Source organism: Fundulus heteroclitus, chromosome 18 (genome assembly GCF_011125445.2).
Source record: "Fundulus heteroclitus isolate FHET01 chromosome 18, MU-UCD_Fhet_4.1, whole genome shotgun sequence".
Taxonomy (NCBI): Eukaryota; Metazoa; Chordata; class Actinopteri; order Cyprinodontiformes; family Fundulidae; genus Fundulus; species Fundulus heteroclitus.
The window spans coordinates 20,457,092-20,477,693 of NC_046378.1; the positions used below are offsets into that span (position 1 = coordinate 20,457,092).

Sequence of the window (20,602 nt, forward strand, 5' to 3'; positions counted from 1 at the left end):
CCTTCATAAAACGGCCCACCAAGGGGTGTTGGCTGGCCGTTTTGCCCTCAAAGCCCACGTGGCATGCGGAAATAGCTGCCAGGTAAACCTTAATTGTGGAGAAAGACATTCTTTTGTCAATCAGCTCTTGCAAGAATGACAAAATTTCCCCAACGGGACACTGAAAAGGGACAGAATCCCTGTTGGAGCACCATCTTTCAAAATTGCTCCATTTGCAGTCATATAGGGACCTGGTGGAGGGAGCTCTAGCGCTCTGAATGGTATGTATAACATTCTGAGGCAACCCTGCTGTGTTTAAATTATACCACTCACGGGCCAGGCCCATAGTTTTAGGTGTTCTGGGTGAGGGTGAAACACCGTCCCCTTCACCTGAGACAGCATGTCTACTCGTAGCGGGAGTTGCCAAGGCTGTCCTCTCAGGAGCTGATATACCTCCGCTAACCAGTGCATCGCTGGCCAATGTGGAGCTATCAGGATCAGCAAGTGGCGATGCTCCCTCACTCTGGCGAGAGTGGGGGAAATCAAAGCCAGCGGAGGAAAAGCGTACAGCAGAACGTGGGGCCACTTGTGCGCCAGCGCGTCCACGCCGAGCGGTGCGTTCTGATCGCGCATCGAGAAGAACTGCGGACACTGAGTGTTCTCGTTGGAGGCGAACAGGTCCACTGTTGCCCTGCCAAAACGGGACCACACTTGTTCCACTATTGCTGGATGCAGAGTCCAATCCCCGTATAATGGGGCGCCTCTGGACAGCATATCCGCCCCGCAGTTCAGAACCCCCGGTACATGGGTAGCTCTGAGTGAAAGGAGATGCTTGCTGCTCCATAAAATCAGCTTGTAAGCTAATGCATGCAACCGAAGGGAACGCAATCCCCCCTGACGGTTGATGTAAGCCACTGTTGTCGTGTTGTCGGTTCTCACAAGGACGTGACAACCGCTGATGAGCGGGAGGAAGCGCTTCAGCGAGAGAAACACCGCTAAGAGCTCCAGATAATTTATGTGGAACTGTCGGAGGCTCTGGCTCCATAGGCCTCTTACACACCGACCCTCGTGAATTCCACCCCATCCTGACATGCTCGCGTCCGTCGTGATCACCTTTCGTGACACAATCGGACCCAGCGGCACACCCTGCTCTAAAAAAGTTGGACGGCGCCAGGGGCGCAGCGCCCTGATGCACTCCGAGGTGACAACCACCCGTCGCGCCCCGTGCCGCGCGGGATGAAGCCTGAGTGCGGCTACCCAGCGCTGAAATCCTCTCATATGCAGACGGCCGAGGGGAACAACCAGAATGACGGAAGCCATCAAACCTAGCAGCCGCAGGCACCATCTGAAAAGGACTGCCCTGAGCAGACAGAATGAGGCGAGGCAGGACCTCTGCCTGAGCACTCTGTCTGAGGACAGACGAGCGGTGAGCGAGACCGAATTCAGCTCCAGACCCAGAAAGATGATATTCTGTGTCGGGGCTAAAACACTCTTTTCGTGGTTCAGCACAAAACCCAGATCGAGCAGGTGTCGAACGAGTATCTGTGTGTGCGTCACCGCCTCACCCCTCTGTGACCGAGCCAGAAGGAGCCAGTCGTACAGATATGTGGCCAAGCGGATACCCTGCTTCCTCAGCGGAGCAATCGCCGCTTCGGTACAGCGCACAAACACTCTTGGGCTCAGGGAGAGCCCGAACGGGAGCACTGTGTATTCGTAACAGACGCCCTGAAAAGCGAATCTCAGATATTTCCTGTGTGGTGGGTACACAGAAATATGGAAATACGCGTCCTTCAGGTCGATCGAGGTGAACCAGTCGCCTCGACGCACCAGACGCACCAGGGATGCGTGTGTGAGCATCCTGAATTTGTATTTCCGGAGATAACCGTTCAGAGCTCTCAAGTCCAGGATAGGGCGAATTCCTTTCCCTCCCCGTTTCGGGATCAGAAAATACCTGGAGTAGAAGCCGCTGTGTTTCTGCTCTGCGGGGACAGGACTGATAGCCCCTTTCCTCAGCAGCGAGGAGATTTCCTCCTGCAGCGCGCGAGCAGATTCTCCCTCCGCCTGAGTGGGAACTATGCCCGAAAAGCGAGGGGAATCCTGGCAAACTGAAGCCGGTAACCCCGTGTCACGGTCCGCTGAACCCAGGCTGACGTCGTGAGGGAAGCCCATCTGTCTCTTTGGGCGGAGAGTGACGTCATTACTGGGTCTCCCTCCGGTCTCAAAGGCGGACTTACAGGGCCCCCTAGCAGCAAGGCAGGGACGTCGCGAGTGGACGGTACTGCGCCTGCGCAGGGAGCCGACTGCATCACGGAGCCGGTCCCAACCTGCTGCCTGTGGGGATGAGGTGTCCCCCGCAGGAGCAGTGATGTGACCGGTCCGTTTATTTTTATTTTTTGTGTTTTCATCTGCGCCCTTGACCATCGGTCTGGATGCGACAGGACAACAAGGTTTATTTTCGAACATGTGTGCGTGCTTGCGCAACTGGCAGGGACAGGAACAGCCGCCGCATCTCTCGCGCTTCCTCGTCCTCTGGCTGGGGAAACCGCTCGCAGCCGAGGTCTCGAGGGACACACATTCGTTGGCGGGTCGTGTAGAACCGGTGAACGGGGAACGTCCAGTTCTAGCACCCTTGAGAGGGCCGCGTCGTCAGGCCGTCCTCTTCTTCCTCCTGACCTGGTGGCTGGAGGCTTGCGCCGGCTGGCCCGCAGGGGGAGTTACCGGAGGCCTTGACGGTTTTCCCGACCAGCCCTGTCTGCCTCCTTGGGCGGAAGGGACCGATGGAGCGGGCTGGGGTTTCGGCCGTCTGGGGATCTTGAAGGGAGGGGGCCGGGGCGTCGCCTGGGCATAGGACTGCCCTGCTGTCGCCTGAGGGGAAGGTTCCGTCTTCCTTGGCAGGCAGAAACGGAGCGCTTCGTCCTCCTTCTTTCGGGCCTCGCACCGCTGCTGCATTGAAGCCAGCGCGGACCCGAAGATGCCTTCCGGCACGATAGGCATGTCCAAGATCTCCTCCTTCTCTCGGTCCGACAGGTTGGTCAGGTTGAGCCACCTGGCTCTCTCCTGCAGCACCATCATCCCCATGGATTTTCCCGTGGCTTGGACTGCGCAGCGCTGTACGCGGAGGCAGAGGTCCGTAATCACGGTAATTTCGTCCCACACGTCAGGGTCCGGTTTGGCGGCCATGTCCTCACACAGTTTCGCTTGGTATGCGGAAAGCATGGAGGACACGTTCAGCGCTCTCACCGCGACCGCCGCCGCCTTATACCCCCTGTCCGTCAGGGCGGACTGGAAGCGGTCTGCCTTGGACGGTAACGTGGGGCTCTTCGAGGACGTCGGCAGCCGTGGATGCAGGTGTGCTGCTACCAACGGCTCCATTGGGGGCATACGCTGGATGCCCAGCTTTTCCATGCCCTCAAAGTCCAGGGAAGAGGCTCCTTGAATTTGTGTTTTCCCGCTGAACGGGCGGTCCTTCCAGGAGACCGCTACTTCGTCCAGAAGCTCAGGGAAAATGGGGAGCAGTTGTCTGGTCGCCCTGGTGGCCTGAGGCAATCTCTTCCCTTCGTAGCGGGATCTGGAGGTCTCCGCTACGATTTCAGGCCATGGGATGTTGAGTCTGGATACAGCGCGTTTGCACACTGACTGCATGTCCAGGTTCATGGCGGGAGAGGCTGCCGCACTCTCCCCGCCCTCCCGGGTAACCGACGGCGCGCACGGCTTTGCAGCCTGCGGGCTCGGGATGAAAAATCCGTCATCCTCGTCGTCTTCCTCTGAAATGAGGAGCTCCGAGATGGCGTCATCTTCATCCTCGTAGTCCAGCACCAAGACATCTTCCGCGGGCGAGAGCGCCGTGGCCAAATCTGCCTGGGAACCCCAGCTGGCCGCGGTGTCTGGTCCGTGGGTGACGTCTTCTTCGAGCCTGTCGTCGTTGGGCGGCGGCCCACACGAAGACAGACACGGGTCTTTGCCGGAGAGGCTAGCTTGGCGCGCTAGCCGTCTCCGGAGGCTCTTCATAGTGAAGCGGGAACAGTCCGCACATGAGCCTGGGGCTTCCACCGCCAGGCGGGCATGTTCCAGCCCCAGACATTGCGAGCACACCTGGTGTGGGTCCTTGCTCGAAATTTTGTTCCCGCAGCCACAGATGCGAGCCTCCGCGCTGCCGCCTCCACTGGTGTGAGGAGAAGCAGGATTCATTTCGGTAGCTGGTGTGCTAGCCGAAGTGAAAATCTGAGCTGACTGGTGTGACAGATCAGAACGGATATTAGCTGGCGTGCTAATATTGGCGAACCGTGCTCCAGACTATGGTGAAGGCTGGAGCGGTAGCAGCTAGCGCCCGTTGTCAAGGGGGTTAGCTTAAGTACCCCGACCGTGGACCGTTAAGCTAGACTGCTCTTGAGATGTGCCTCAAAGCGAGAAGAGGTTTTTGAATGACGTAGCGTCGTAGCGCAAGGCTACTTATAGGAGGAGTGACGCAGACGTCGCGATCACCAGCCAATCAGGATTGGCGTAATGAGATATATGCTTCTGAAGAATACGCAGCAGGGGCGTATCCCATAGTGAGACATCGAAACGAATGCTATGAATGAGAACTGCAGGTTTCGCATCAAATCATGAAGAGCAGTTGCTGCCACTATCAGAACACCATTAAAGAGGCGAAAAGAACGTATTTGGAAAATGCCGTGTTATCCAACAGACATAACCCACGTGTGTTGCTCAACACCATTGACTCTGTTCTTAACCCTCCTCAGAACCCTTGCTTAGAAGCATCAGCTGATTTGTGTAATAATTTTTTAAAAGTTCTTTATTGAAAAGGTTGTTGTCAGAGGGTCTGATTACCCCTCCTGACTCTGACCCTCTGTCTCAGCCACTTGCTCTGCAGCTTTTAGGCAGTTTGAACCAGTGATACTTTCTTTTTTAAATGACATGGTTAAGCATGTTAAGCCATATGGCTCAAACATTAAACACTGAAAGTGAAATGGCTTGCCTAATATGTTGAGTTAATTGAATCCAGAGTTTTGTGCAACAACAGAGAAAGTGTGGTTACCTCTTTGCACTCTTTGATTTTCGGATGACTAATAAAAATGTATCTGCAGACCTGAGCAAACGAGAGCGAGCAAGCATATGAAGTGCTCTGACACATACTGGAAAGCAAGGCCACGAAGATATTTAAAAACAAATGAAAGAATTTTAAAATCAATCCGAATGTGAACCAGTAGCCAATGAATTGCTGCTAAACCTGGAGAAATGTGCTCTCATTTTTTGGTACCGGTTAATAGAAGAGCAGCAGCGTTGCTTTATTTCCTTGTTTTTGATCCACTGTATATATGTGTGATGAATTTAGGAGGACCCAAGAAATACCCGAAAACAAGTGAGTACAAAAATAATATCAGTCTTTATTTTGACGCTGCGGCTCGGTCCCTGGTTCGGCTCGCACTCTGCGACTGGCCGCTCCTGAAGGCAGAGTCGCAGGTTAGTGACCAGCAGATATTAACAGGCTTGTTAGAGAGAAGTGAGGTCACTAACCTGGACGTGCTGAGGGCAGAACTCTGACTCCTTGTTACGAAGGCGTCCGAGAGGGGGTTATCCAGGGTTCTTTTGTCCGGGTCCGGTCCAGGTCTTTGTCAGAGGGAAATCCGTTTAGTTCAGGCAGCGGTCTCCAAGGGGGAATCCAATAGAGCGTCCAGGTCCAGGTCCAGGTCCAGGTCAATCCAGAAGGCACAGACAGAACAGGGGGCAGGCGAACTCGTTAACTCACGGACAGGCTGGGGTCGGAATCACGGTGAGGCAGTCCAAAACTCTGAGGCTGACAGGCAGGACCCAGGCAGGCAGACAAATCCAAAGGGGCAGGCAGGTATCCAAAAAACAGAGGCAGAACAGGTCGAGAGGCAGACAGGCAGACAGGAATTTCAAAAATGCTGGAAGCGCTCACCGTATGGCTAGAGACGTTCTGGCACTGGAGGCTACGAGGAGCAGAGCTTTTAAGCAGCCAGGGTGGAGACAGACACAGGTGTGCTGATTGCAATCAGCAGCTCCAGTGCCAGAAACGTTACAATATGTGGACATACTGTATATACCTTATGCACCTTTTCCTCCTTTTGGCAGCGTCTTTTGCTTATTGAGCCGATGTGACAAGTGAATTTCTCCACTGTGAGATCGATAAAGTCTATCTTATCTGTTATCTTATCTTGTGGACCAGCTGCACAATGCCAGTAACAGCCAGACAGTTGACGCTGGTTACATTGGCAACCGACACAATGAGAGATATTAAATTGTCCTCCATATCCCAGTCGCTTCTTGTAAAAACCTTACGATTTTAACAGTAAAAAAAAACGTTAAAGTGTTAATAATTGATTTAATATTTATTTATTTTGTAAGTGACCATGGTATAAGCGGGATGATGCCCTTCGAGGTGTCCATTGTCAGAAATTAATAGACTTCGCGGAAGCAAGTCTTTCTTCTTTCAGAGTCTGACCAGGCCTTTAGACTACGTTTTATCCCTGCTCACATGATAAAATACAATAGGATATACCTATGCTACAATACAATAGTTTGTACTGTACTTGCCCAGGTGTTGGATGAGCTGACAGATCGCCACCTGCTGCTCTATACCGACCACTTGACGGGGTGATGGAGCCAGGGCAAGCAGATGCTGCCAACCGTGAGCCTGAAATCCAGGATCTCCAGAATGACGAGGAGGTTAAAGTCACGTTCTGGACCTCTGGTTGGCGGACAATGTTGGTAACACAAGGTCAGCATTTTCCCCCGCTGTGGGTGAGGGGGACGGAGGGTCCGTCTCCTGCTCCTCGCTTTCCCCACGTTGTTTCTCGTAGAGCAAGGATTCAGCCAAGCTCCTGGCATGCAGATGAAATATCCGAACCTGCTTAACCCGGTTAGCCCTTAGGCTACAACGGACTTCCCAGTGTCCAGTTGTGAAAAAGCTGTTAGCAGCCCACCGAGCACAGGGCTCTCACTAAATAAAGTGTTTTTAGTCCCATAAAGTTTTTCTTCTTCTTTTAAATAGTCTTTCTTTCTCTCAGCGTCTCCATCCTCAGTTGTTTTTCAAACTTTAATAAGCCCAGAGCGTATACAATTTTTTCACTGAGGCAATGTTTAAGATCGATGCTTTAATTTCCTGTAAAATGATCAGATTTGATCAGCAGCACGTCAAGTTTTGGGGGGCATAAATACAGCTCCAATCTAATAAAAACAGGGACTTTAAAGAAAAACAATGGCTTCTTTCATCACAAACACTATGTCAGTTGAAGTCCCCCAGTCTTAACACACTGTTTACTACAAGAGCACTTAAAACACCCTGTAGCTTTTTCTTAGTTTTTGTTTTTTTCTTTGGGAGGGGGTGTACGAGGATCATAGAATGGTTAGGGGGTTATTTGTTGATAAAAGGTTGAGAACCACTGCGCGTCAGACTTTTATGTGCACAAGCGTCCAAGTTGAGGTGCTGGACACCTTTTTGATGCTCAAAAGACGTTTGGTCTGAATGCAGCATAAAACTGGGAGTTGGTTCTACAGGAGATAAGCCTGATAACTAAAATATATACCAACATATACCAAAGGAATATTTTGTTGCAACATGTGCAGCGCAAAAGTATAAAGTATGGCGAAAACTTAACATATAACACCCTTCAAACCCGTGGGAGTTTGAGTCACACTTCCTTCCACAGGAGTTACTGAGAGGCATGAAAGAATTGGTTTTAACCACAATTAAGAGGGTCTAAGTAGAGCAGAAAGTGAAAAAGAGACGTGCATTTACTTTCAGATATATATCTTCTAACAATAGATCCCCCATTCTAGCTTACTATTAGCCTTTCTTTAGATCTCTAAACATATGCATGGGCCTTTTTGAAGGGAAACTATAATCTTTTTGTCAGCAAAGGCCTTGTTTTACATTGTATTTAGTTGTTGCATAAGGACCAACATCCAGCATAATATGAGCTATTTAGTTTTTTCTGTAATAGGGATTGTTAAATGGTCTCTTCATATTAAGAGGTGTCAACAATTATCATAAAAAAAAAGACTTATTGCAATGTGACGTCGAGGCTGCGGAAGAACAAAAGCCGAGGTCTTAAATATCATCTCATTTGTCAGTGGACTCATTGTCATGGGTGTTTTGATCTTTTGTGAAGTCGTCTAAAAGACCATGTAGTGAAAGACACTGTTTTTGAAAGATCATTTTAAGACAAAATTAAGACTGAGGAAAATATTTTGTACAGGTTTACTCAATGCTGGTGAAGATTCTCAGTCATCCAGGTCATGGTCACTCCAAAAAAAGTAAAAAACAAAGCAACTGGACTTGTTTTTCGTAGTTGAAGGCGTTTCGCTTCCTCTCCAGGAAGCTTTCTCATGTGGAGTAACAAGCTTTATACTACTGCCAAACAAAGGCCTTGTAATGGCTTAGATAACATGGAAATTCAACAGAAACAGGTCCACTCCTTAGTGATGGGCGGTCGTTAAAGACATTAAGACAGCAGATTGGACCGAAACTGGTCCACTTCTCTGTAACGAGGAGTTGTTAGGGTTGTTATTGGCCTGGCTTAAAGGAACAATGTTTTGATCACTTGTATACAGTGGTGTCAAAAGTACACACATTTGTTACTTAAGTAGAAGTATAGATACTGCAGTTTAAAAACACTCTGGTAAAAGTTGAAGTATCAACTTGACCTCTTTATTCAAGTAAAAGTGAAAAAGTATGTGCTCCAAAAACTACTTAAAGTATAAAAGTATAAAGTAACCTTTAAAAAAATGCCACTATATGAATTGAAAGCTTAATTTAAACACTGATTAGTTCTACATGTGGCCCAAGACACAACATAATCATTAACCCATTAGTCAAAGACAAAGTCACTCAAGGAGCATGTTCTCTCTCAAACTTTATTGGAATTCAATTCCAAACAGAGGTAGTATTCAAGCCTGCAGAACTGCCAGAACATAAATGTGTGAGTTCCATCAAATACCTAAGGTAAACTATACCCTTTGGTGCAAAAACATTCTATGTAGTTTGTGTGTGGAGGGAGGGAGAGGGGGAGAGAGAGAGAGAGAGAGAGCTAACCAATGAGTGTTTGCGTTATATGACTCATCCAATTACACTAGTTCTCACTAGGTGTGGATGGCGCCAATGATCTGCATTGGATGGCGCACATTACGTGAAATAAATATTTATAAATATTAAACTGAAGCCAAGAGTAACGAGTAACGTTTGTTTTAAAAATGTAAGGAATAGAAAGTACAGATACTTGTGTGAAAATGTAATGAGTAGAAGTCAGAAGTAGGAAGAAAAATAAGTAATGGAGTAAAGTATAGATACCTAAAAAGTGTACTTAAGTACAGTAACAAAGTATTTGTACTTTGTTACTTGACACATCTGCTTGTATAAGGGTGAGAATTGAGGTGATGGTTGGCCAGCAACATATGGGATACTCCAGCAACATATGGGGACTCCCTCATGTTGCTGGAGTCTCTGAAAAACTCAAGAGGATTTTCTCCAAACACAAAATCCCAGTACATTTCAAACCAAACAGGACCCTCAGACAGAGACTGGTGCATCCCAAGGACAAAACCCCCAAACCTAAGATGAGCGGAGTGGTGTATGCAGTTCAGTGCAGTGAGGAATGTTCTGATCTTTGTATTGGAGAAACCAACCTGTCCACAGACGCATGGCTCAACACAGGAGAGCTACCTCCTCAGGACAAGACTCTGCTGTCCACCTACACCTTAAGGACAAAGGACACTCTTTTGAGGACAAAGAAGACAGATGGTTTGATAGTGGTGTGAAGGAAGCCATCTACGTTAAGAGAGAAAAACCAACCTTAAACAGAGGAGGAGGCCTTAGGTTCCAACTCCCAAAAACTTACAATACAACTAAAGGGTTGATTCCTTCCAATTATCACCTCAAATCTCACCCTCATACAAGTGATTAAAACATCGCTCCTTTAAGCCAGGCCATTAACTAAGGGGTGGACCTGTTTCTGTTGAATTTCCATGTTATCTAAGCCATTACAAGGCCTTTGTTTGGCAGTAGTATAAAGCTTGTTACTCCACATTACTCCAGACTTTTTGAATTGAGAAAACTTCCTGGAGAGGAAGCGAAACGTTTTCAACTACGAAAAACAAGTTCAGTTGCTTTGTTTTTTTACTTTTTTTGGAAAGGTTTACTCAATGTTTCTTAGATATTTCATTAAGAATGGTGCAAAAAATTATGGTTATGTTACAGAATCGGCATTTTAAAACAGTATCCTGGAAATTTGTTCATAAACCTGGATCATAGTTTGTTTTTCTTCAAAGCCAAAGTTTATTTCTGTACCACATTTAAAACAAAAATAGTGCCTAAAGTCTGGCACAAGGCACAAAGTGACCAGTAACCGAAACAATTAAATACAATATTGAAATAAAACAAAACCACATGAAATAAAATAAAGGAAACAAGTATGACGGTTAACAAACTGCTGTGTTAAGGTTTAAAAGGCTCACAAAGTAAATGCTTGTATTTGTCTCCTTGAAAATGTTGTTTACATTTTATAGCTGTACAAGTTTATGAAGATTATGCTCAATAGATACATCATTTTTGATGTATAAAACATGGATTGTTTTTGTATAAGCCAATAAAACATAGCAAGGCTAAGAAATGTTGATGCTAAATAAAACTTTTGAAATTAATTAGAATTCTTCAGTCAGAACTTTGCAGTGGCTGCAAATTACATCTCAAAAGGCACTGATGGGAGTTCTTCTTTTTCAAAGAGCTGTTAAACGTCTCTCTACTTCGGTTTGCTCAGTTGCTTTTCTAATCTCTTTTCTAATCTCGTAAATGGGTTAAGTTTTTCTTTGCACTTTTAACCACGCCCATACAGCATGAAAGGTCTGTTTCACCACTCCCTCCTCAATTTATAGGTCTGAGATACTGACAAGCAAACCATAACTGCAGAATCCCTTGAAAGAAAGAGCAAGTATGGCAGAGGACGAGGTCCAAGTTGCCCCCACCTACTTTTGGTGGTCTGCTTTCAACATTTGCTTCTGCTGTTTGCCTCTTGGATCTTGTGCAATATATTACTCCAATAAGGTATGTGCTATATTTGCAACAGCATCAACATTTATTGAATGTAATTTTACTTAAATTATGGGCTTTTTTTGATGATGGAATATTTACTTACCTGTAGTCATAACTGAAAAATGTATATAAATGTAAATGCATCAATGATTTTAAATCTAAATGTAAAACTGACTGCTGCAGAGTAACAAAGACTTCAGCAATATTTTGATCTCCTCTTCATAACAAAAGACGTCCCTAAATGTGTCACTGACAGTAATCATTGTTCATTATAAGGTCAAAACTGCAAATCAAGGTGGAGACATCGAGGGAGCAAAGGAGGCATCAAAAAAAGCCATGATCCTGAACATCCTCGCCCTTATCTGTGGACCTATTTTGATCACTCTTTACATCCTCCACCACAGAGAAAAAAACTGATGCCTAATATTGAGGTGGAGTTTTTTTGTGTCAGAAGCAGCACTGATTTCTTTTTGCAAAATTCCTGTTCTCCTCTGCGAGCAGTTGAAAACAAAAGAAGTACTCAGACCTACACCTGTCAACTTGAATGCTGTCAAAATGTATTTGGAGGCAAACAGTGTTGAGAAAATAATGTAAACGTTGTTAACAGCAGTAACCATTGACTTTGTTTGGTGCTGATTGCAAATAAACAAGACTTGGAACTGCAGTGAGTTGTGCAATTTCTTGAAAAGTGTAAAACATGAAATTAAAGGCCACAAAATCAAAAAGAAGATTGAAAGTTACTGTGGACTCACAGTAACACATATACATATATATACATATATATATATATATATATATATATATATATATATATATATATATATATATATATATATATATATATATATATATATATATATATATATAAATATAAATATATATTATATATATATATATATATATATAAATATAAATATAAACACATACACTATGTTGTTGTGTGATAACTGACAACATGTTTTAGCCTACCTGTATCGGGGCCATCATATCCCTTTTATTGGCCATGCGGAGTGCAGTTGCTCACAGTGTGTATTTGTGTCAATAGTAATGTCCTCTCTACTCAACCGCAGATCATTTCCTTTATGGAAAACGTCTTAAATACTCTGGTTGAGGAAACCCAGAAATATTCATGTTGCAGCAAAGATGGTGTTTGGCCTTCAAATAAAGACTTAAACAATCATGAGAAAAGGTACTTATGTAACAATCCTACGTAACAATTATGTCAACGTATCCTGGCATTCACGCTTAGCTTAAATTTAGTTGTTGCTGCAACCAAGGGCACTGTGCACGATGTAAGATTTTAAAATGTATATATTCTCTTTGAAACAAGGGTCCCTTGCAAAAATTGACAGAAGAAGTGCGGACTCACCAAAAAGAAATACAGTGCCTTGAAAATACGTTTCCCCTTCTAAAGATTGATTCTGTTTTTAGTCAAACTGAAATCTTTCAGCTTGTTAAACTAATTTTAATATTAAACAGAGAACTTGTTTTAAATACATAAAACACTTTTCAAATAACAATTTTACTTATAAGGGAAATGGAAATCCAAGCAAACCAAATAAATAATAAATCAACTGTGAAGCTGATTTGTAGCTTCAACTCACAGCCAGGTTTTACGAAAACAGGTTAGTCGAACCAGGAAATGTATATATTATCATTTAAATGTATATGTTTTTCGTGATAATGGCTGAGGTGTGGGAGTAGAAAGAATTCTTCTTTATTCATTAAGTGGTCCAAGGATTACAGTTATTCCTTATTTAACTGTATTTAACTTTTTCTCATCAAAGGTACAAACCATAACAACCTGTTGTATTTGTCTTTCCATCGAGCCCTTGTCTTATTCAAAGCTAAATACTGATTAAGTCATTACCGTTCTGGATTCAAAGGTCTAGATAAAACATTAAATGTTAAATTAAAAAAAACAAAAACAAACAAATGGACTTGAACTTGTCAACCTTTTAGCAGTTTGCCATATAACATAAAAGTAAAAATACTAATTGCATTTTTTAGGTAATCCACGCAAAAAATTGATTTTGTGTTTTTAAAAACATATTTCCTGGAACTCGTTGGAGTTTCATTCACACCTCCTCCCACAGGAGTGAAAATACTGTTTTTAACCACAGCTAAGAGTGCTTAAGTAGAGCAAAGTTGTTGTGAGAGAAAATTACCTTTGCGTTCAGAAATCTTGCCATGAGCTTTTCTTTAGGTCTCCATGTGTATACAAGTGCCTTTCTCAAAGAAAATCAAGGATTTTTTTGTTCCTCATAAGTTGTTACAGAAAGGGGTGGTGGTTGTGGAGGACCCAAATTCAGAAGAAAGGCAGAGATGAAGCAAACAATAAGGATGTTTAATGTTACAAAAAGAAACTAAAAATCCTGAGCTGAATATCATAAAACTAAATGAATCAAAAAACAAACCAGGAATATATTGTCTCTCTTACAGTCCATTTGAAATTTCCTAACAGCAAGGATTACATACATTTTAAGACCCAAATTATGATTTTTTTTTTTAAAAATGTGTGTCTATTATCATAACTGATAAACATCAACGCAGGGGTTAAATTTAAAATATATTTCTGTTCGCTTACAACAGATATTAAACTATGTTGACTTTCTGTTGCATATTTGTAGTAACTAACTAAATACCAGACTATAAAATGTGATTATTGAGTAAACTGCTGCTATGAAATACCAATCAGGAAAAGGATACCAAAGCTACCTAAGACATTTAAATGCAGCAAATCTGGTATTACCAGGTTCTTGTTGATGTCAGTTTTATTTAATGTGTGAAAAGTGTTGCTTAAAAAATATGGAATCATATTGACACACTTCATAGGCTACGTTTTAGCCGCATCTGATGGTGACAAAGTCAGTACCTTTTATTTGTTCTGTATGATTTCTAGCTGAACTCGTCAATTTATTATTACTTGCATGATTATTACTTCTTACCATAACCGCTTTATACTAACATGAAATCGTTAAGGATGTTGGTTCAACCAGTCTGGTCCTCCAGTCCCTTTTTGGCCTCTGAGCTCCTCTCCCTCAGAAGTCCCTCAAGATGTGATAACAGAGATTCTTCTCTGTGTTTCATCTGCATTTTCTCTACCTCCTGGTTGTATACACATCAACAAACAGAGAATACATGGAAGACGGCCCTGGTTACTCTTAAATCTCTTCAGAGCCACATTTTGACAGCCAGTCAAAACAGTGAACAGATCATCAGAACAGAACAGCAAAACTCAATTTAAATTCATACAGAGAGGACATATCCAGTTCTTACATCTTCAGACAGCAATCCTCTGCTTGGTTTATGAAGTCTATGAAGCAGTGAGACGGCATGGGGGTCCGACAATACCTCCTTTAGGTCACCCTGCTCCTGAAACCCAACCCACAAACTTGACTCCTGTCCAGAAGGGATGCTTAATCTGACCTGAAAGAAATCTTGCAGACAGTCTTGTAGATTCTGTGAGGAAATAATCAAAACTAAGTCAAAAATATATATATCTGTTGAAAGCATTTACAACTGTATGACCTTAACATAGTTGGATTTCAAGCTTTGATAATTTAAAATTGAATTTTAAATTTCCTCAGATTTTACATGTTTTCAGTCACCTTGAAGAAAAGTCTTTGGAAGGCTGGATTAAAGTCGGAGCTCATGTCCTTAGTTTTGATGTGTGAGAGACAGTGAAGCAGCATGAGAGAGAAACCGCCGACACACTGAAGCCTCTGTCGGCGGACAAAGAGCGTTTCCTCTGCCTCCTGCAAACACACACAAAATGAGAGTTTGTCTCAAAAATATCTTCCAGGTAGAGCAAAACAAAACATGCATAATTAATTAATACAATATGGACTTAATTTTTTTATATTCAAAATGTATGTTATCTTGCAATATTAAAGGAAGTTCTTGTAGGATTTGGTATAAACTACAGTAACTGTGTTATGTCAGTCAAAAAAACTTTAAACCAAGGTCTGCAGCCCATCTTTACCTGAGCTGTGAACTGTTTGAACGTTGACGATGACTGTAAAACTAACCACAGACCAAACTTTGTGAGCCAAAGGAAGTAACAGCACCACAGATTGTATTTACAGGAACAGCTCTGCTTTGGTTTGACCTTCTTTCTTCAGCTCTCCATTCCCATGAAAAACTTTAATAGAGCTAAAGATCTGTATCGATAAACTGATACATTTTGGCAAGTGAAAGTGCTCGTGTTTTTTTTTCCTGATTATTTTTTTAACCAATTATACAGAAGTCTAGCATTAAAAAATATATTCAACTGAATTCTATTTCGCTTTAGTTTCTCTTGTTCAAGAACAATGTATTAAAGTGGTTTGTGCAAGGAAAAAAATTATCAGACATTCTTGTGTGCAATCTCCAGCCATGACCGGACTTCCTGTTAGAATACATGACTGATCAACTCAAGTACGGTCAGTCAACAATTTTCTTCATGACCGCTGGGCAGTCTCTCTTAGCTGGTGACTGTTTTCATTAAGGGGTCAGTGACACTGAAAGTCTGTTTTTCCATTTTCATAAACTTGCTTTATATGACATTACATTTACCTTTAGGATTGATAAAATAACGGTTCAATTAAAGAATTTTCAATGAGAAGAAGAAATCTTAAATGCCATTGCAATTGTACGTTCCAATGAAATTTGTCTTCTGCATTTAACCCATGCCTTAGAGAGCAGTGAGCAGCTTTCATAGCGCCTGGGGAGCAATCTGGGGCTAAGGTCTTGCTCAGGGACCCACAGTGGCAGTCTTTGGGCATCAAACCGAATACTTGCAACCGTCTCAGAGTGCAAGCACGTTGCTCTAACCACTAGGCCAACATCCCCCAAGGTGAAATAATTTTATGATTTATTTTGTTGTCACTAGATTCAGTACACAGAGACATGTTTAAAGCTTGAACTCCTTGTAATTCTAGTAATTGTGACTTACAAAAAATGAAAACCCAACATTTAGACTACTGTATATTATCCTTAAAACAATATTTCAAATAGAAATGACAGGCTTCTGAGAAGTATTTTCATTGGTATGCGCTCAATGTCAGGTTGGACCTCCTTTTGCATCAATGTGACGTGGGATGGAGGCAATCAGCCTGTGGTTCTGCTGATGTGTAATGGAAGCCCGTGGTTGTTTGGATAGCCGCCTTCAGGTCAACTGCATTGTTGTGTCTGATGTCTGACCAAATAATGGTGGTCAGTCAAGGACAATAACATCATGGTCAATGAACCAGCTTTTGGTACCTTTGGTAGTGCGTGCAGTAGTGGCAGTTTGTCAAGAGCGGGAACTAGGACTCTGCCCCCATTCAAAAAGCAGGAAATGAGTGTAGACACAGTAAACATAAATTACAAAATAATTTCACCAAGCTGACAGCAGCAGAAATAATGCATGGACAAACTCATTATTTTTCTGTTTCCTAATTCAAAGATTCAAAGAGTCTTTATTGTCAAAGCGTGTTTCCGTGTTGAAAAGGCAAACAAGCAAACAGCCAATGAACAAGGGTTACAGTATTTTATTTATTTTTTTGCTTTTTTCTCATTATAACATTAAAAAAAAGTTTACCTTGAACCTTCACTGCTCCCAACAAGCTGAATAAGTTGTTACACTAAACTTTTTTTTTTTACATTTTCAGACCACCCTACTCTGTTGCACATTTCATTTAATCTGATTATGCCATTTTTAATAACTGTACTCTATTTTTCATTCTGTTGTAAACTTTCCCTAACTTGCTGCTGATACACCTGAATTTTCCCCGTGTGGGGCAATAAAGGATTGTCGTATTCTATTTTAACAGGGGTACAACAAAGAGATTTATTGCTAAAAGTTTATAACGTTAACTGCAAGCTGAATTCTCGCGGTATCTGTGCGTTCACAAACACGCGAGAATCCATCTTGTTTCGCTCCGGCTTCAACCGTTTCTGACCTAAGCAAAAAGGTTTCGGGCTAATCACGTTGCGTTATTAAGGTTTAAGGCGGGACATACCTCTGTGATGAAATCAAGCCGAACCAACATAAACATGGCAGCACAGGAGGACGCACGTGTAGCTGCTGCTATCACATCTGTTCTGTTAGAATCCACAATTTCATCTTTGAAAGAAGAACAGCAAGAAGTGCCTTGACCAGCATAACTTGTTGTAGTTTCTCATTGATATAGTGACTGGCTAAGACCAGCCTTTGGTAGGGGGGCACCAGGTGTTGCTTCCTCCAATCATCTTAAAAATGTCTGCTGAATGTCCCTCCTTTCCCTAAAACAGAGTTGATGGGAGCAGTCCCAGATTGATAATGTGCAGAACGGAGAGTGCTACACATTATCAATCTTGCTGTCCAGGTTAAAAAAAAATAGCCCAACACCTGAGACAGTTTATGGATTTATTTGTCCTTTTCAAGACCATATTGGGGAAGTAGAAAGGCTTTGACACAGTTAGTTGCAGCCTGTAATTGAAACAGAAGAGGTTGAATTGCTTTGCTCTCATAAAAGCTGTAGGTTAGAGAAGGTGTTTGTATAAGAGAGATCTAGCTTTGCCACTTACTTTAGTATAACCACCAAATAAATCCCATGTTGTTTCATTTTTTTTTGGACCACTGAAAATGTTTTGCTCAATTGTGTAGTAGAAGAAAATCTACTGCAACAATGCTGGACCTGTCAGGGTACAATTTTAATCATAACAGAAGCTTTAAATCAAATCTTATAGTACACCATCCGTAGTCTACCTGATAAAAGAAGGAGTTCCTGAAGGCATTGTTGACATAGTTGTTCTTTGGCAGGCTTGCTGCAATCTGAAGTGAAACAGCTGGAGTCTGTTAAAAAAAAAAGGAAAAACTTAACAAGGAAAAAGCAAATACCATTAGTAGCATATGAATGTACACAGCTATATGAAAATTATTAATATTAGGAAAATGTGAATAATTTTGTTTGTACACCTGAGTTCAGAAAATTTAAAATACCAACAGTTGTGCATCAAAGTTTAGTTTATGTTACCTATAATATTGAAAACCACCAACCAGTTTTAGATTATGCAGTTTGTCAATAAGGAATAGTCCATGCTGGTAGACCAGGAACTCTCTGGGATTGAGGACTGATGGGTCCAAAGGGATCAGTTCTCCCTCACATTCCCACTGAGCATCCAGGACATCCACAAAACTGTTTCCTTTGTCTTCAAAAAGTAAGTGGATATATGAAATGAGGGATTGAAATCAGATTTGATTTTTTTGGCAGCTCAGCTCCACATTTTAGTGAACATCAACTAAAAAACTAGATAAAAAATCCTCATTTACACATTTGAGCAAACATTTCTAGCATTTATGCATGAAAAACATCTTAACTCACCATTTAGCTCTTGGCCTAGAAAACCAGCCTTCCCAGCCCAGGCCTTCAACCGTAGCTCGAGCTCCCTTAACAGCTGGAATAGAGGAGAGACCTCCACCAGCCTTTTCCATTGCTCCTCTGGTGATTACAGATACATTAATGAGATAAGTGATCTTTTTCCCCCAAGCTCACTTATTTATTGTCTTGATGTATCAGTAAATGTAAAATAAACAATGTGAAACCCCGTATGTTCCTAACAGAGCACTTCGCTCTCAGACTGCAGGTCTGCTGGTGGTTCCTAGAGTCTCTAAAAGTAGAATGGGAGGCAGATCCTTCAGCTATCAGGCTCCTCTCCTGTGGAACCAACTCCCAGTTTTGGTCCGTGAGGCAGACACCGTATCTACTTTTAAGACTAATCTTAAAACTTTCCTTTTTGATAAAGCTTATAGTTAGAGTGACTCATGTTACCCTGAGCTACCTCTATAGTTATGCTGCTATAGGCTTAGGCTGCTGGAGGACATCAGGGCCTATTGTTCTCACTCTACTGAGTTCTACTGTTCTCCAGTTTTGCATTGCTTGTCATTTCAGCTTTTAACTTTTTGTTCTCTCTCTTTTTTTTCTTTATAGTAGGTACACCTGGTCTGACATTCTGTTAGCTGTGACATCATCCAGAGAAGACGGCTCACCCGCTACTACCATCTAATGTAGAACAGATTACTGGATCAATGTGTGCTTCTGTGCTTTTTTGTCTCTCTTGTTGTGTCTCTGCTCTGTCTTCTGTAACCCCCAGTCGGTCGAGGCAGATGACCGTTCATACTGAGCCTGGTTCTGCTGGAGGTTTTCCTTCCTGTTAATGGGAAGTTTTTCTTTCCGCTGTCGCTTCATGCTTGCTCAGTATGAGGGATTGCTGCAAAGCCATGTACAATGCAGACGACTCTCCCTGTGGCTCTACGTTTCTCCAGGAGTGAATGCTGGTTGTCGGGACTTTGACGCAACCAACTGGGTTCCCTTATATAGGAAATTCTTGACCAATCTGTATAATCTGACCCAATCTGTATAATATGATTGAATTTGACTTTGTAAAGTGCCTTGAGATGACATGTTTCATGAACTGGCGCTATATAAATAAAGCTTAATTGAATTGAACATGTGGACAGTTCAATTGTTTTGGCAGACATGCATGCCAGGAAAACTATAAGCAGCAAACAAATACATCTAAATAAGTTCAATAACCCAAAAGCTTCAATAGAGGACTTTTTAGGTCATACTTTTCACACTGGATTGAGGGCAACAGTTTTTTATGAATATACCAGACAAATCTGTTTTGAACTTTACAACCTTATGAGAGGACATTTTTCAAAGTTTTGGGCTGCTGACGAACAGTGTTCGCCACACAGCCTGAGTTCTGTGTTTTTGTACGAAAACCATAACCTTGTTATCTGCTACTGGTATCTAGAACAAGCGTGCAAAGTGTAGCCACATCAAGCTTACCCACACACAGCAGAAAGCTTGTTTGCATACCTAGACCTTCATACAGAGTGCAGACATTAACCGCAGGGGGTGAGAAGAGAAGCAGTCTTTATGTCTCACCCTGCGAGGGGACACCAGAGGATGAAGTCTGTTGTCGTGCCTGAAGAATAGCATCCTGGGACTGGGCAGCATCTGCAGATTCTCTCAGTGACTGCGTTGAGTTTTCTTTTGACACATAAGTGATATATTTAGTCTCCTTTTAAACAAGTAAGGAATCAATTTAAGGGTCTCGCTGTAAATCAAAAACAGAAATGTTGAAATCTGATTTCTGGTTTTTCAGTGCCTATCTCCAATGAATGGGAGGCAGGTTACATCATGGACAGGGCGTCGGTCCATCGCAGTGTTTTTACAAACAACATTATTACATAATGTTAAATCAGTGATGTGTTGTTGATCCTACAGTGTTTTTTATGGTGATAAAGAATTAGGTGATGTAGAACCATCATGATGAGATTCGCCCTGAGTACCTTAAGGCTCTGGATGTTGTGGGGCTGTGTTGGTTAACGCGGCTCTGCAGCATTGCGTGGACATCGGGGGCAGTTCCCCTGGATTGGCAGACTGGGGTGGCGGTCCCCCTATTCAAAAAGGGGAACCGGAGGGTGTGTACCAACTACAGAGGAATCACACTCTTAAGCCTCCCTCCCACTGGACCAGCTCTACACCCTTAGCAGGATTCTTGAGGGGGCATGGGAGTTTGCCCAACCAGTCTACATGTGCTTTGTGGATCTGGAGAAGA

The 20,602-nt window shown here is 43.1% G+C and overlaps 1 protein-coding gene across 1 annotated transcript in view; it reads right to left on the minus strand.

Annotated features, from left to right (window-relative positions):
- Positions 1-12,686: 12,686 nt before the first annotated feature.
- si:dkey-103g5.4 overlaps positions 12,687-20,602 on the minus strand; it is a 36,355-nt gene continuing 28,439 nt past the window's right edge. Inside the window, exons 26-32 of the mRNA XM_036150142.1 lie at positions 19,927-20,031; positions 18,358-18,474; positions 18,033-18,184; positions 17,742-17,828; positions 14,641-14,787; positions 14,309-14,491; positions 12,687-14,137 (exon numbers count right to left, since the gene is read on the minus strand). Coding sequence (XP_036006035.1) covers positions 14,021-14,137; positions 14,309-14,491; positions 14,641-14,787; positions 17,742-17,828; positions 18,033-18,184; positions 18,358-18,474; positions 19,927-20,031 — 908 coding nt within the window. The 3' untranslated portion in view covers positions 12,687-14,020. The remainder of the gene's footprint in view (positions 14,138-14,308; positions 14,492-14,640; positions 14,788-17,741; positions 17,829-18,032; positions 18,185-18,357; positions 18,475-19,926; positions 20,032-20,602) is intronic.